This window comes from Lathamus discolor, chromosome Z (genome assembly GCF_037157495.1).
Source record: "Lathamus discolor isolate bLatDis1 chromosome Z, bLatDis1.hap1, whole genome shotgun sequence".
Taxonomy (NCBI): domain Eukaryota; kingdom Metazoa; phylum Chordata; class Aves; order Psittaciformes; family Psittacidae; genus Lathamus; species Lathamus discolor.
In genome coordinates, this window is record NC_088909.1 from 92,429,139 (window position 1) to 92,446,392 (window position 17,254).

At 39.2% G+C, this 17,254-nt stretch overlaps 1 protein-coding gene across 2 annotated transcripts in view; it reads right to left on the bottom strand.

Moving 5' to 3' along the window:
• The window catches only part of MTREX (Mtr4 exosome RNA helicase), a 50,226-nt gene that overhangs the window by 5,204 nt on the left and 27,768 nt on the right, over positions 1–17,254 (bottom strand). Inside the window, exons 16-25 of one of the 2 annotated variants that reach the window (XM_065662298.1) lie at positions 16,868–17,018; positions 14,906–15,072; positions 14,413–14,481; positions 10,118–10,246; positions 8,913–9,023; positions 8,400–8,588; positions 7,163–7,326; positions 6,147–6,252; positions 4,300–4,356; positions 3,738–3,900 (exon numbers count right to left, since the gene is read on the bottom strand). In XM_065662298.1, the coding sequence (XP_065518370.1) occupies positions 3,738–3,900; positions 4,300–4,356; positions 6,147–6,252; positions 7,163–7,326; positions 8,400–8,588; positions 8,913–9,023; positions 10,118–10,246; positions 14,413–14,481; positions 14,906–15,072; positions 16,868–17,018 (1,306 nt within the window). Of the gene's footprint in view, positions 1–3,737; positions 3,901–4,299; positions 4,357–6,146; positions 6,253–7,162; positions 7,327–8,399; positions 8,589–8,912; positions 9,024–10,117; positions 10,247–14,412; positions 14,482–14,899; positions 15,073–16,867; positions 17,019–17,254 lie in introns of both variants that reach the window. The other variant, XM_065662296.1, reaches the window with a different exon arrangement.

Here is a 17,254-nt window from a genome sequence, read left to right on the forward strand (position 1 = left end):
GACTGAAGTTAGTAGGCCAGGTCTACTGGGGGCTGGTGGAGCTGCTCTGGTAAAGAAGGGGAAGAACAGTTTTGGTAGGAGGCTTGCCAGACTGGTCAAGGAGGCTTTAAGCCAGATGTGTTGGGGGAGGGGGGCATCATTCCATCCCAACACACCCAGTCAGTTGCCAGCACCTATAATAAATGCTCGGAACAATGTAGAGATATTCCAGCTGCTCCAGCCAACGAGCCGGCTTCAATTGGAGCTCGGCTCAGGTGCCTCTATACAAACGCCCGTAGCATGGGGAACAAACAAGAGGAATTAGAGATGTGTGCACATCTACGGGGTATGATATGATAGGCATCACAGAAACATGGTGGGATGGCTCCTATGACTGGAGTGTTGGAATGGAGGGTTACAGGCTCTTTAGAAAGGACAGGCCTGGCAGGCGGGGAGGGGGAGTTGCCCTTTATGTCAGGGATAGGCTGGAGAGTGTGGAACTCTGTCTGGGGACCGCTGAGCAGTCAATAGAGAGTTTGTGGGTCAGGGTTAAAGGGAAAACAGCCGTGGGAGACATTACTGTGGGGATCTGTTACAGACCGCCTGATCAAGGAGAACCTGTTGATGAAGCACTCTACAGACAGATAGGAACAGCCTCACGCTCACAGGCCCTTGTTCTCATGGGGGATTTCAACCACCCTGACATCTGTTGGAACGATGGCACTGCACGGCACAAGCAATCCAGGAGGTTCCTCGATTGTGTGGAAGACAACTTCCTTCTGCAAGTAATAGAGGAGCCGACAAGGAGAGGTGCCATGCTTGACCCTGTGCTCACCAGCAGGGAAGGGCTTGTTGAGAATGTGGTACTCCAGGGCAGCCTTGGATGCAGCAATCACGAGATGGTCGAATTTGAGATCCCCAGGAGAGTGAGAAGAGCGTGCAGCAAGCTCACTGACCTGGACCTCAAGAGAGCAGACTTTGGCCTCTTCAGGAGCCTGCTTAGTAAGGTTCCATGGGATATAGCCCTGGAGGGCAGGGGAGCCCAAGACTCTTGGTTGATACTCAAGGATCACCTGCTACAAGCTCAGGAGTGCTGCATCCCAACTAGAAGGAAGTGCGGCAGGAGGGCCAGGAGACCTCCTTGGATGGATAAGGAGCTGCTGAGGAAAATTCAAAGGAAAAAAGAGGCTTATAAAAAGCGGAAGCAAGGACAGGCGGCCTGGGAAGAATACAGGGATGTTGTCCGGGAAGCTAGGGACCAGGTTAGGAAGGCTAAGGCCCAGTTAGAATCAAACCTAGCTGGGGATGTTAAGGATAACAGGAAGGGATTCTACAGCTACACAGCAAACAAAAAACAGACTAGGGACAAAATAGGACCCCTGAGGAAGCTTTCGGGAGAACTGGCTACAGAGGGTTTGGAGAAGGCTGAGGTTCTGAATGACTTCTTCGCCTCGGTCTTCACTGGCAAAGGCTCTGACTGCACCACCCAGTTCTTAGAAGGTAGACACAGGGACTGTGAGAATGAAGATCTTGGGCCCACTGTAGGAGAGGATCTGGTTCGAGACCATCTTCCAAATCTGAACGCACACAAGTCCATGGGACCTGATGGAATCCATCCGCGGGTCCTGAAGGAGCTGGCGAATGAAGTTGCTAAGCCACTGGCCATCATATTTGAAAAATCATGGCAGTCAGGTGAAGTTCCCAACGACTGGAAAAAGGGAAATATAACCCCCATTTTCAAGAAGGAGAAAATGGAAGACCCAGGGAATTACAGACCAGTCAGTCTCACCTCTGTGCCTGGTAAAATCTTGGAACAGATTCTCCTTGAAGGCATGCTAAGGCACATGAAAAACAACAAGGTGCTTGGTGACAGCCAGCATGGCTTCACTAAGGGGAAATCCTGCCTGACCAATTTGGTGGCCTTCTATGATGGGGCTACAGAATTGATGGATAAGGGTAAAGCAGTTGACGTCATCTACCTGGACTTGTGCAAAGCGTTTGACACTGTCCCACACAACATCCTTCTCTCTAAATTGGAGAGACATCAATTTGATGGATGGACCACTCGGCGGATAAAGAACTGGCTGGACGGCCGCACACAAAGAGTTGTGTTCAATGGCTCGATGTCCGGCTGGAGACTGGTAACGAGTGGTGTCCCTCAGGGATCGGTGTTGGGACCGGTCTTGTTTAACATCTTTGTCGGTGACATGGAAGTGGGATTGAGTGTGCCCTCAGCAAGCTTGCCAATGACACCAAGCTGTGTGGTCCGGTTGATATGCTGGAGGGAAGGGATGCCATCCAGAGGGACCTTGACACGCTTGTGAGGTGGGCTGATGCCAACCTTATGAAGTTCAACCACGACAAGTGCAAGGTCCTACACCTGGGTCGGAGCAATCCCAGGCACAGCTACAGACTGGGCAAAGAAGAGATTCAGAGCGGCCCTGCAGAGAAGGACTTGGGGGTGCTGGTCGATGAGAAAATGAACATGAGCCAGCAGTGTGCGCTCGCAGCCCAGAAAGACAACCATATCCTGGGCTGCATCAAAAGGAGCGTGACCAGCAGGTCGAAGGAGGTTATCCTGCCCCTCTACTCTGCTCTTGTGAGACCTCACCTGGAGCACTGTGTGCAGTTCTGGTGTCCTCAACATAAAAAGGACATGGAACTGCTGGAACAAGTCCAGAGGAGGGCCACGAGGATGATCAGGGGACTGGAGCACCTCCCGTATGAAGACAGGCTGAGGAAGTTGGGGCTTTTCAGCCTGGAGAAGAGAAGGCTGCGTGGAGACCTAATAGCAGCCTTCCAGTACCTGAAGGGGGCCTATAGGGATGCTGGGGAGGGACTCTTCGTCAGGGACTGTAGTGACAGGACAAGGGGTAATGGGTTCAAACTTAAACAGGGGAGGTTTAAATTGGATATAAGGAGGAAATTCTTTCCTGTTAGGGTGGTGAGACACTGGAATTGGTTGCCCAGGGAGGTTGTGAGTGCTCCATCCCTGGCGGTGTTCAAGGCCAGGTTGGATGAAGCCTTGTGTGGGATGGTTTAGTGTGAGGTGTCCCTGTCCATGGCAGGGGGGTTGGAACTAGATGATCTTGAGGTCCTTTCCAACCCTAACTATTCTATGATTCTATGATGCTAAAACCAAATATCCTTCCTCAAGCTGCAGTTTCTAGTTCTCCAGTTTTAGGAATCATACTGACCAAGGTGGAAGGTTACATCTAGGCTTTCCCAGTATCTGCACTGCACTGCTGTGATGAACCATCCAGAACAGAGATGTGGTTACCACCTCTCACTTCTGTCATCACTAAGACAGCAGGAGGAACCTTCAATTTACCAAGTAAATAAAACAATTAACTGTAACAAGGACAAGCACAAGAACTGTACATCTTGCTGTCAAGCATTGGGGATGTGACGTTTTCCTCTTTAACTAGTGAAAGTTACCTTTTGTTGCAATAAATAGGATTTCACTTCTGGAAAGTTTTTAAAATTTAGAGATATGCTTTTTCAAAGTCTTCTATAGATTCTTAATAGAATCTACAGACACAGAATTAGATATAGATACAGAATTATAGAATTCTATTAAGACTTCCATATAGGTTAGAAATTAACCTATATAGCAAACGATTTTTTTCCAACTTTGAGCCATGCAGAGACTTGAATACACCTGGGTTAATAAATTTTACCATCTTTTATACGGTTATTCAGAATTACCATACGGAATTACCATCTCACACCTCCTAAAGAAAAACTGATTAACATACCTTCGAAGACATCAGTCATTTTGCAGATGTGAGCAAAGTTAGCACCGTTTGCCCATGTGTGGACAACATCCATGAGGTGAGGTCTGAAAGAATTCAAGTAATTTTCTTCATCAATTTCCAGTTTTGCTTCTGCTGACACCTTGGCGATTCTTTTTGCACACTCCTTTAAAATAAAGGTTTTTAAATTTATAATATGCTTAAACAGATTAAGTCTTGCATACTATTAGGTACTGCATACAGGATGAGGTTTCTCTTTCTGTCTTAAACTATTCAGAATCTGAAAAAACCCCCACTGTTTACATTAAGTCTGCCTGCATTAACGTCTTAGAGTGTAGTAAGCAAGCTCATACAAGTTTTTAAAGGCATGTTCTAAATCAGCATAAAGACCTCCTGCAAACAAGATAACCCATTATTACACACTGCAAAACCACATGCGGTGTCAGCCAAATTCACTGATGATCTAAAATCATCTAAAAACCGTGTGCTTATACTTTCCCCACACTCCTCACTCATGTTAACATTAACGCTGAGCTTGGACCTATTTCTAACAGACAGCATTTACCTGCATTTGCCGAAGTGGTCCTGCCAACTGCTCTGTCAGTTTTGGCATCTCACTAGACTGAAAAACAAGACATTAAATAATCTCATGCCCTTCCATACATTTGCTCTATACCAAATTAAATGCAAAAATAGAAGTTCAATGTGTGCTAGCGCCATTCTAAATTATTCAATGACTTCTCGAATGTGTTATCAAACACTAAAATTTACTGAACTGCCCAAGTACTTGTTCTTCAAACTAAATCAGAAAAACCAAAATCTTTCCTTAGTGTGGCAACAGTATGAAAGAAACCTGCCTGCTTTCTGAATACTTCCAAAATTCCCTCTGTTTAGCTGTCCCATAGCTCTGAACTGCCAAAATGATGATCCTTTACTACTCTAACTGTTACAAGCTTTTAGGAACATAAAAAGTAAATGCTTTTGGTAATTTAACATCTGTAGTTATATATGAAAATATGGCTATACAAATACAGCGACATTTTTATGTCCTACCCATTTAGACCCAAGTACGACGGCTGGGTGAACCACAACATTCTAACGATGGCCTACCTTGGCATGCCTTCTACTAACAAAAGCAACCCATTAGCATCTGTCACTAATGTGCCTCCCACATTTGGAATCAACCTGAGTGATACATGTTGCTAGACATCTGCAGTAATATTTCATACGCAAGTGGATTTTTACTGTATTTTCTTGATGCTAAACCTTTATACAGCTTGTAGGTGGGAAAACAGTGGTGTCTGATGTTAAACACTCATTTTTTTAAAATATATGGTCTGTTTTTAACAGCTCTTTTCGTATCAGTACCATGTAGTGCTGCCATTTCCATCAACAGGTCAAGGGTGCTGTCCAAATGATGTAACATGGACATGTTTCAGAATTAACCCCAGAGTGTAGGAGCAAATATTGTTCAGCCTCTGTTTTGAAATAATCATTCTACATTTTAAGAATGTGTGTATATACATACATAAACACAAGTGTGTGAGTTGAGAATCTATTAATACAGTTCCACTGCATGGTGGGTGTCCTGAGTTCAGCAGTAGCAGTCATTTTTCTCCTTCTTAGTAGCTGATGCAGCACTGTGGTTTTTGACTTTCAGCCTGGGAACAGCGCTGGTAACACCAATGTTTTTAACTGCTGCTCAGTAATGTTTAGTCTGACCAAGGACTTTCTGAGTCTCATGTTCTGCCGGGGAGGAGGAGAAGCCGGGAGGAAGCAGAGACAGGACACCTGACCCAAACTAGCCAAGGAGGTATTCCATACCACAGCACGTCATACCCACTATATAAACTGAGGGCAGTTAGCCGGAAGAGCTAGATCACTGTTCAGGTCAGGCTGGATATCTGTCGGTGGGTGGTGAGCGGTTGTATTCTCTTCCCTTGTTATTTCCCTTATCATTATTATTACTGGTGGTAGCAATAGTGGTTTGTGTTATACCCTAGTTACTGGACTGCTCTTATCTCAGCCCGTGGGAGTTAACATTCTTTCAGTTCTCCTCCCCATCCATGCGGGAGCTGGGGAAGGAAGGAGACGTAGGGGAATGAGTGAGCGGCTGTGTAGTTCTAAGTTACTGGCTGGGCTTAAACCACGACAGGGGGAAACTGGCAGACTGATTACAAGCACTGCAATTTTACACAGCCTTTGGTATGTCACACATGGGGAAAGATATTTCAGCACTGAAGTTGCAATGCTTTTGCAAAGCTCAGTGGGAGTTGATGTCAAACACCTCAGGAAAGGATAAAAAAATGTGCAATGGCTGGTATTGTTATGACCAATTCTGAAACTGAATTATAAACAACACTGTTGGTAGACATAAATGTCTAGAATTCATGGATTGAAAAAGTAACTCACATTCTCTTGAAATACAAAACAGCTTAGTAGTGCAGCTGTCTGTTCTGGAGATAAGTCATTGAAGATACCATTGAACATCATTTCTGTCAGGAGCAGTTCATCAGCACTAAAATAAAGAGGAAGAAGCTTACAGAGAAGACTTACTAATATGTAATTTTTAAATTAATTACTATTAATCTGTTTTGTGAAGTAATTTGATACAGATAAGAAACAAGAGCTTCTTAGTTTTTCTTACAGGAACACCAAAACCTAATATATGCTAGCTCTTTAAGGATGCTAAGTAATAAGAGAGTGAGACTGCATTTTAAAGAAACTAAAAGCTCTTACTGGACTACAAAGAATCTCTCCTGATAGTTCGTAAGTTCGTATTAACAGTTGCTTTACTCAGTTTTTATCAGACAGGCTATCAAGAGATTGAAAAGAACCAGACACTTAGGCAGCAGGACCAGAACTGGTACTGCTGCTCCTCAAAACAGGAACTGGTACTGCTGCTCCTCAAAACAGATTAAACTGGATATTTCCAAGATACTGAAAAAAACAATAAACTTGCTTCAATTTACTTGTAGAATAAAGGTTTAATTATGAACTACAAAAGTAAGTGCATGAAGTGGATACAAAATCCAAACATGCTATTTGGATAAATATCAAATTGTAGATAAAACTACACATTCAGTTTTGGAATTTATCAGACAAATGCATAAGACCGGGCAAAAAGTTTTTTTTTTTTTTGTTTTTTTTTTTTTTTTTACAAGAAAAATCGTAACTTGTCAGCAAACAGCTCCTGAAAGTCAGGAATTTGGTAAAATTCTGATTCAGCTCCCCCACTTGATATTGTAGTTTGTCCTTAAGTTGCCATCTTTATTGCTTCAATCAGCATATTCCCTTTATGACACAAGTCACAGTCTCTGATCAATCTTTCAGTGGTTTCTGACCTTAGAAATATAAACATGGCATACTAATTTCATCAAGAACAGGAAAATGTATATTCATGACAGTAATCATACAGAAACAAGTACCTGCTGATTTCACAAGCAACCCGCCCTTTCATCTCAATAACATCTGAGGATGTGGCAAACCCCAGTCTTCTCAAAACACGCTTACGGCATTTGAGTTCATCCATTTGTAGGACAGTTCTAGCTTTCTTCAGTTCTCGTCTTGCTGCTTTGATATCTACAGCAATCTGAGGGGAAAGGGACAGGGGAGGAAGAGAGAGAGAGAGAAGAGGGGGAGAAGGGGGGCGGAGAGAAATAACATGATCCTGGTTTAACAAACACAACTGTTCTAAAGAAATTGTGTCATTTATATCAGGGCCTCAGCATGACAGAGTATCAACACAGTAGTTGACAGTGACTCATCCAACTCCACTGAGATGGAGATTTGGAAATTTAAAACAAATTTAAAAAAAAAAAAAAAATCTGTACTAAATCTGAGCTAATCAATGGTCCAATCAAATGCAACCAAAAGATATTATTTCCAGCTATTAGAGCTTCTCCAGTGTCATCTTGTTTGTCACAGTCACTGTCAACGTTCTCACAGCTGGCTGTACAGTGCAGACACCTTTGCAGAACACTGCTTGGTCCATCAGGTCTTACCACATGCAACTTTTGTGCTGCCCACACCAGAACCACCTCGCTTCTGTGAAGTGACTCCTGGAGAACCTGTTATCTAGAGCAGCATAAAAACATTACAGCTGTTTTTGTGCACAACCAGTTTCAGTTTAGCAAGGTTCAACTCTGTACAAAGTAAATAACTGTATTGCTTCCAGTGTGGGAGTTGGCTCAGGAAGCAGCAGCACCATGATTAGTGATTAGTACGGTACACTTCCCCAAGCTGGTAAGCCTCATCAATTCAGCTTAGCTCTGTACAGGCATATTAAAAATGTTCAGTTTCAACTACCTGTGAAGACCTGACCTACACTGGGCTAGACCTATTTAGTGAAAAAGACTCTAGTGGCACCTCCGTAACCTAATCCCTGATGACTTTTTCTGGAGAGTTTTATTTTCAGATATGTTAATCATGGGCATACCACTGACTCAGCCAGTTTGTTAGTGAGATTAATTTATTTTACTGTAGTTAAAAAGGATTATTTGGGTTTGTTAATTTTAAAAGGATTATTTGCTCTTCTTCATTAAAAAAGGATTATTTGGGCTTTACAAATAAAAAAAGGAAAAAAAGAAAGCAAGTAAGAAGGGAAGTACTGGTTTCTCTCTCTTCAGCTAGATACAGATAGAGGGTTCTGTTTTATATTTTTACCTGTGCTTTTTTTTCACAAAGTTTGTATATGGTTTCCAAGTTGGGATCATTGTGAAGAGGATGTGAATACATCCTATGCTCAAATGCCTCTACTTTTTGGATTATTTTTTTCAGTCCTTGATCTTTGATGCCCATGTCATCAATAGGGTCTAGTAATGGTACTCCATCGGGAAATCGCTTCTGTACTTCCTGGAAGGAAAAAGGTACTTTTTTTTCTAGAATTAGGAACAGAAATAAGCTACACTCTTACAAATCAGGTGGCACAACTACAGAGACACAGAAGGAAGTGGTGTAAGTTTGTTATGTGATCTTCCAGCAGTTTTCAAAATCAATTTCAAATGACTGTTGACAAGAGGAAACAACTGACATACATGGTGGCTTCCAAGCCCTATAAAAAGAATAAAGGTGAAAATGTGACAAGCTTTAGACAAATTTCCTTGGAACAATTTGTCTTGGGTCCAAGAGTACCTTACTAATCAGAGCAGACAGCGTACACAGCCTAGTGGAACTTACTTTTATAGATTTTAGAACACTTTGTCTGTTGTCAACAGGCCGTAGGTCTTTCGGTATGTAAAGTCGGACACTACTGATAGCTGCAACAAGATGTACCAAAATAGGAACAACCTGTAAAAGAGAAGGCAGTAACTGATGCATCAGTAAAAAAAAAAAAGTTATTATTACTGTTACATAGCACAACTTTATGAAGGAAAATAAAACCTGAGGTATTATAAAGAAGAAAAGTGACTTTGTCCAAATGGGAAAACACTGTATTCAGTTAAATCAAGAGAGAGACTACAAATGGGAAAAAAAAGTATCAGTTTTTCTATTACCCTGTCTCCTATCTACAGGAATACCTGTTATGATCCAAACCAGACAAAGTTATTGTGATATATTTAACTACAAACGCTAACAATGGAGAACATCAGTTCGGCAAATACATATACGTAAGTGTCAAACCATGAAAATACCATGAAGATTCAATACTGTGTCTCAAGCTTTAAGCTGACTTGATGAAAAAAAAAGGGAAGGAAATAAAAAGACAAAAAAAGACAAAGAAAAATTAAAAAACTGTCTCTGATCTGAAACAGGGTTTCAATCTAAATAATGTAGTGCTTTCACTAAAAAAATCAATTTGATTTTAGAATGAGATAGGCCCACAGAGCAGAAGGGGTCTGAAAGAGAGAAATAGGTAAAAAAAAAAAAAAAATTCTATTCCCAGAGGCAGAAGATAATGCTAAAAAAAAATATCTGCCAAACAACACCAATAAATTTATTACTAAAAGATTATAAAAATTCTAACTAAATTCTCAGTTCTAGTAGAACAAATGCACATTACCCACAAAATCTTGCAAATGCATGCAAGAAAAAAACAGCTTATAAACACCTGGTTATCTGCAGATTTTATTGCATACATAGGTAATTTTCGTAACTTTATTTACATTACTGCTATTGTCTTTTTCATGTACTGATTTGAAATACGTGACACACGGCAAACACTTTTCAAAGCACTTCTTACAGGTTAACAAACCCACTCAAGTATTTCGTTCACACTGGCAAGTTACTTCTTCAGTGAGATCAGCAACTGTTTAAGAAAGCAGTCAGGCGTACAGCTCCTTAATACATCAACCCCTCTTTCACTACAGTTTGAAAATGCTTCGGAAACAGAATGTTTGAGAACATTTATAAGAAACTGTTGAGAATAAATATGTGTAACAAACCTGCATCTCTCCTTTCTCATCAAGGCTGATTGGCTTTGCGGACTCAATAGTAGAATTTTTCAAACTGTCTTTACTGCAGTACAGTAGCACTTCAACTACATATAACGAGTCCAATTCAGCACAATTTGGCTGTTGAGGGCACAGAAAAAAAAGATCTATTATCAGTTATTCTAAAATACCAGGAAGAACTTAAGGAAAAAGCATGATTTATTCAATATTAAAGGAATGAAATGAGCTAGTGCTCGTCACAGAGTATTAGCTCAGTGATGCAGTATGTTCTAAAACCAACTGAACTAGTATTGTTTGAAAGATCCCTCACAGAGAAAACCTTGAAAAAATTACCCTTTCCCCATCTTCCCTTGTCAGCGTAGCCTAAATTCTACTTGCAGTTCAGGAGCTTCCGTCTTCCTTTAGACATAGCTCTTTCAATGTAAGCCCACTACTTCACAACTGTAATGCAAAATATTTGCATCATGCTAGGAGTACTGAACTTTGCCTTTTATTTATTTTATTTTATTTATTTATTTATTTATTTTAAGAAACACAGTTTGGAGGATCTGTTCCATTTGCAGGTTTTCACATTCAGTTTTTTAACACAATAAAAACCTCCGAAAAAGCTCTCAAGCATTACAGCTTGTATCTGCAGATGAAGCTGCATCTTGCAGACCACATCTTTATACGGCCCAAACTCCATATGTAACATCTGAACTTCATTTAAAGAACACAAACATGCAGATGTGGTGCTTAAAGACTACTGTTCACAAAGCCATATCCTTTCTTATACACTGCTTTTAAAAAAATTGATGTTACTTATTTGACTGGATTACTAGTTGCTAAGGTTGCTCAAATACACTCCTACAACAAGCAAATATTTTTATGAGATTGAGTAACTTATAGGCCTAACACTGAAGGCAGACCTCATCTTATAAAATAGTATGTGCAAGCTTCCCTGTTCCCAAATATAAGAGAGAGTCTTTTCAAAATCCTGTGTTAACTCAGTTTGGTTTTACTGGGCAGTGTTTTTCATTACAAATCCACCTCATACTGGCTTTTTTTCACTGCATGTAAAGCAGGGTGGAGCCAGCTAGCATTTCTAAGAGATTCTCAGAAGTACTGAAACTGCCATAGTAAACTGAACAGAAAAACAGGGCTATCCTGTTCTACAAGATATGTAACTTCTTCCAGAAATGCAGTTACTTGCTGAGGAAGAAGCCGTTTCTCTGAGTTCAATGCCACATTTGCAAAAAGCACACACAGCAATGTGTAACACCCTTGCTGATCTCCAAATTAGAACTTTAAAATAATATCCACGTGTACCAAATCAGTGTCCAGACAAAGGCACAGAAAGCTTAATGCTGACTTGAATGAAGAAGAGACTAAACGTACAGCTGCACATACATGCTACAGAAAATACTAGCATTGGAAATGTCTAGAGAATTATGAGGGGAAAAGCTTTTTATCAGTAACCATATTGTAAATCCATTAATAAAGCAAGAGTATGTCGTTAACATTTGCCATTAATTACTAATATTCTAAGTTTACATATACCAATGGCTTTTAGATAATGCTGACCAGATGTGACTTAATCTAGAACTGCTTTTTGAATATGTATTGTTCCCTTCAATGGGTTTCCTACAGTATTTTAGGTACCGGCATATTTTTATATGCAAGAGTAAAAGGAGGCTAGGACACCCAGTAAAAATTTGTTAGTCACAGACATCTCTACCATATCAACTTTGAATGATTCCTTTGATTTTTTTTTTTGCATTGATTCACATGCTTCAAGAGTAACATTCTGTCCTCCTTGGCAGAATACTGCATGACTGGGTGCCTTCCAAGGATTTTAGATTTGCCCTGAATCATCTATTACTTCATGTACCTGAAAATAAAACCGGGTAAGACAGCTGATTGTATCTGCAAATCCAGAAATGTGGCACGGGTAAATTCAGATTCCCAGATCAGTAACACTGGACCCACTGAAAATTCCATGACCATGACACAGCACTAAAAATGATGTTTATGCAGTAAACATTATAAACAAACATGAATAGGTAAGTACATGAAATTAATATACAAGGATTATAACAATCCAAATAGGGAAGATCAAATTGCAGTACATTGAATTTTAGTATCATTAACTGTGAACAGACAAAAATATCTAGAACCAAGGACCAGATGACAATATGGACTATACGCAGCACAAGAATAAAACCAGTATACTGCTTGGACAATCTAGTGGAAGTAAAATTTCTTACTCAAAAATAGTTACTCAGCAGCCTACTATAATGTACAATACATAGTAAGCATCACAGCTTGAAATAAATTTCAGTGTACTATAATTCAGAATAAAGTGCTATTTGCATTCACAACATTGTGGAACACTGCATTGTGAAATTACACTGCAAAAACATCTAAACAGAATTAACAAGGCACGTAACTGACATTGACTCATGCTTTTGCTTTCACATTGCAATAAACAAAGAGAATTACTCAGTGAAATACAGGCATACTGCAATGCTGTCAATCTTAATCACATATATGCCTCACTAGAAAAAGGACTTCATCAGAAACTATGACACAGTGAAGAAAAACTTGCAATTAAAGAAAAACTAGTAATAGAAGAAATTCAACATCATTTCTGAAAGCAAATCCAAAGATCTGTCCCAGCTTAGAAGTGGATTAAGGTTTAAAGACATAACATAATAGTGATGTATTTCCAATATTAACTAAATATACTACTACATAAAACAGTAATGGCACCTGTAGCCCAGGACAAAAACACATTGAATAAACACATTAAAACAGGTAAGTTGCAGCTTCTTTAAGTCATTTGTTTTGCCTCTGCTTACAGAAACTAGTCTTTCATACTATTTCTAAAAGTCACATAGCTTTGAGCCTATTCCATAATTTTCAGCACCTATTGTCATTCTTTCCGCAGAACTCAGAAGGAAAAATTCAACCCAGCTGTTAGAATGACATAATGAAAAAACTTCTGCTGGAGCCAGAGCCATCTCCTGCAGAACAGACCATCATTTCAAAGCTAACATTCAAACCTAAAGGCTTTATAAAACAGTAAGACAGGCCAGACATAGACGGCAAATGTCTATGTGAATAAAATATGACACAGAAGAAATGCCTCTAGTGACACAGAAGTTGGTAGTTTCATACAGCAGGCTTGGGTGAGAGGTGAATCTGCACTACTGCTCATATGGCTGTACAAAAAAAAGCGGTCTAGAAGCAAAAGTTTAAGCAATAGCAATAAAAGTCTAGTTTTCCAAATTGACAAATAAAAGTAACTTTCAAAAGGAAGATGGAAAACCAAAACAGAACCTTTCTTAGTAAGTTCTGGATGCACACATTTTTCTCATTTTCTCTTTAATGAATATATATATTAGAAAAGCACCAAAAGGTGCCACAATGTACAGACACCACCAGCACCTGACAAAGACAACTTCTCGTTTAGACCTAGCAATTAATGCCAACAGTCTTCTGCCAAAATTACAGAACAAATGCTACCACAGAAAAATACACTTTAAACTTAGGTTTTAATTTATGCAGCTGAGTAGCCTGTCAAAACATTTCTGAAAGGGAGCCCAAAACATCATCTCTGGGATTACGCACAGACCAACTATAAAAATGGGTATTTGGGAAGGAAATCCAAATCTGGCTTCTGCTGCATCACTGCCCTCTGCATTTTCTTCCACATTTCCCCAAATCCATTTCTATTGTTTTGGTCTCTTTTTAACTTCCCAACCCTCAACTCTGTAACAGCATCTCAAGGGACAAGCAATCCCATGCCTCAGGCACTAACTTAAGACTCAAGACGTAACTCCTTAGTTTAAGATAGTCTTCTACATAGAGCCAAATGTCAGTATCCCTATGGTTTCAGCTCTCACATACAACATCTATAAATTTTCTGAGAGTAGATAACATGCTATCTTTCCCATGAAGGGCTTCAATGTAAGGCTGTTGGGGAAGTACCAAACTAAATAGTTTGAAATGCCTGTAGTGCCATGTGCACTTCTGAACTACTTACCCCAGACACAAAATATTTGTAAACATTTGCTCCATAAATATGCCAAAAGTTAAAAAATAATCACAGGACTTGGGGTTTGTCCCACTTTCCAGAGTTTTTTTCTTTATATTCTCACTTCAGGAAGGCCTAAGATTTTCGTAAATTTGGGGTGAAATTTTTTTTTGCCTTTGAAAACTACACAGAACATAGGAGTTTTATTGTATTTTCAGAAAAAGCAGTAATGTATATGTTTTTCTAATGGAGAGAATGTATATTTTACCTTAGCATTCGATTTCTTAGAGAAATTAACAACCACTCCCCATCCAACGTTATCATCTTCGCTTTTCACCTGAAAATATTACAAGATGTTATAACATAACCCATGTATAATCACATCCCAGCAAGCCCATCTTTTTGTATTTCTGATATTTACAACAGCAGTCATGGACTGTTATTATTTTGGGTGGCATAGTTTAGTGTGAGGTGTCCCTGCCCATGGCAGGGGGGTTGGAACTTGATGATCTTAAGGTCCTTTCCAACCCTAACTATTCTATGATTAATCATAAAAACAAGTGTTTGGGTTTGTTTTTTTTTTTTAATTTACTGATGAATGTTAACAAAGAATTATAATGAAATAAAAATTGTTGCTTAGTGTGATGCAGTTTTTCAAGATGATAAACTGGCAGACACAAACAAAACCTGAAAATTTCATGGATTGGTAAAGATGTGAAATAAAAACAAAACACACAGAAAAAAAATCAAATCACCTTTACCAGTCTTCCTGGCTGTAGAAATGGTAGGCAGTACTTTGGTTTGTGAACATATTGTTCAATCTCTTTACTCATTTTTGCAAGCTGCTGTCGGATTTTGTAGTATATGACCACATTTTCTTCATTGGGAATGAGTATTTTGTTGTATTGTCTTTCCAACTTAGTCACTCCTACAATAAAAAGTAAAATCTCTTGGAAACAATAACTTCACAGATTTAGAAATCAATGTTTCACTTTCAGGTCTATATAACTAGAATTTTGTGATCATTTTTGGTACTCATTTTCTATTTACAATAATCCAGTCTCTGGAAAGCTAGATATCTATAAATATGTCCACTGAATTTTATTTATAGAAAATTAAATACTAATAGTATTTTTTCTTTTAAATAAATAAGATTGAGAAAAGAAAGAAGGCTAGACCCCCAACTGTCTAAGAATGACTAATTTAGGGTTGCACAGAGTCCCACAAAACCCTTCCAATTATTGTAGGAGGGTATTCACTGCCGACTACCACTCTTCTACCTCCTCCTACGAAAACAAGACTGCTCAAAGGCATCTTCTAACAAGATGTCTTCCAACAAGGCATAAGTTGTTAGAATCAGTTCTTCCTAAGCTGTTCTAGGCTCTGACTGCATCAGTTGGAAATCAGTATTTTCTTCCTCCAACACTTCACACATTATTTAGATTAATCAGTTTCTATTGCAAACAACATGCTTTATTCTCTCACAGGGGTAACACCACTAGTAAACATAAAGAAAGGCCTCATCATAAAGATCTCTTTCTCCTCTCTACGAACTCACCCTCTTGAATGCTATTTGAATGCATACTGGTGACTCAGAAATCCCACTTCATTGGGACTTGACATGGAATTGTTCCCTATTTTTAGCTACCAACTTTTTGAAGAAAAAACCTAGCAATCCACACTCATGACATAATTTCCTCCTTGTTTTAAACATCCTCATGTTTTTAATTGCAGCTGATGTGATTACAACATTCTAATGCCCAGTTTGGTGTCTAAACAAAATGTTCAAGAAATATGAAGAATGTTCTCCAGCTCCATTTCTCTATTTAAGCAGCAGAACTAGAATGCCAGAATGGAGATACAGGCATGCCAGATGAATCAGGGAGGTTCTCAGGAAATACATACTATATTTGACTGTCTTAACTCTGCACCTGCAAACTAACAAAACCTGCAAAGGGAAATCAAAACTCCCTCTCTGCATGTCTGTCCAAGCTACATGCGCATGTACACAATCTCTCTTAACATTCAATTAATGAACAGATGAACTGCTCATTCATCAATGGCAGAAGACGTAGTTACCTCTTGTGTTCTTATGGTCCTTCTGGGTTAAGTTTTGAAAGAAGCCTCACCCTCAAACACTGGCTGAAATCTTTGGAAACGAACTTTGGCTAATGAAAACAGACTATTTTCAAAGCTCAAATTTAGTTACTGAGTGGAGTGAAAATAATTTCTCAGTACTCTCTCAATTTTGCTTTGTATTTTAATTGCACATTTTCTTCCTACTGAAGAGTGTGCCTGAGTTCTTTTTAGAAATTGTAATAAGATATTAAAATGATGTTTCTTTTAGCTAAGTTCTGCATATCAAAAATGAATAAGACTTTTCTCCTTGGCACCTCTAGCAAGCCACAAGAATTTTTAAATTGTTTTTCTTTCTTTCTGTCATACAGTTCAGCAATGTGACAACCACTCTTGCCTGACTCAGAGAGGAAAGCTCTCTTCATAGATTGACAGTGCATATCAATATAGGTCTTAAGAACAAGAGGAAATTACTCTTCCCGAAACTGTAACATGACAGCAAATGGTGCAGTGGCTACTGTTGGCAGAGTAGACAAGTACTACACAGGTATAAACTCTTACAAGTGTAATAAAATGTAATTACCCAATCTCACAGTGCAGTGTCTTTTATACTGACTCTCCTGAGTACAATATACAGTAATACTTACTTTCTACTATTTCTGGAATAGTTCTGTAATGTTGGAACTGATAGAAAGATTTTTCTAACATGTATTCAGGGTTAATTTCTTCTACTCGAAGCAAGTTCAATACCATGTTGTACGTCAGGTGGAATGCACTGTTCAAAGGATCAGCTGAACCCTGAAAAGGATCCAAGAACACTGGTTAAAAAAAATATTAATTGCAGAATATAAGAACAAATCAAATAAATCATGATGCAGTGTTTTACATGAGGAGCTGCTTTGATGGGCACAACAAACAAATTTAGATTACATGTCTCATGAAATCCTCAGCAATTTTATTATGCTGAACATGTAACAGTATTTATGGCTCGTTGTACCTACAGTTACACTATAATATTATAAATCAGATCTGAA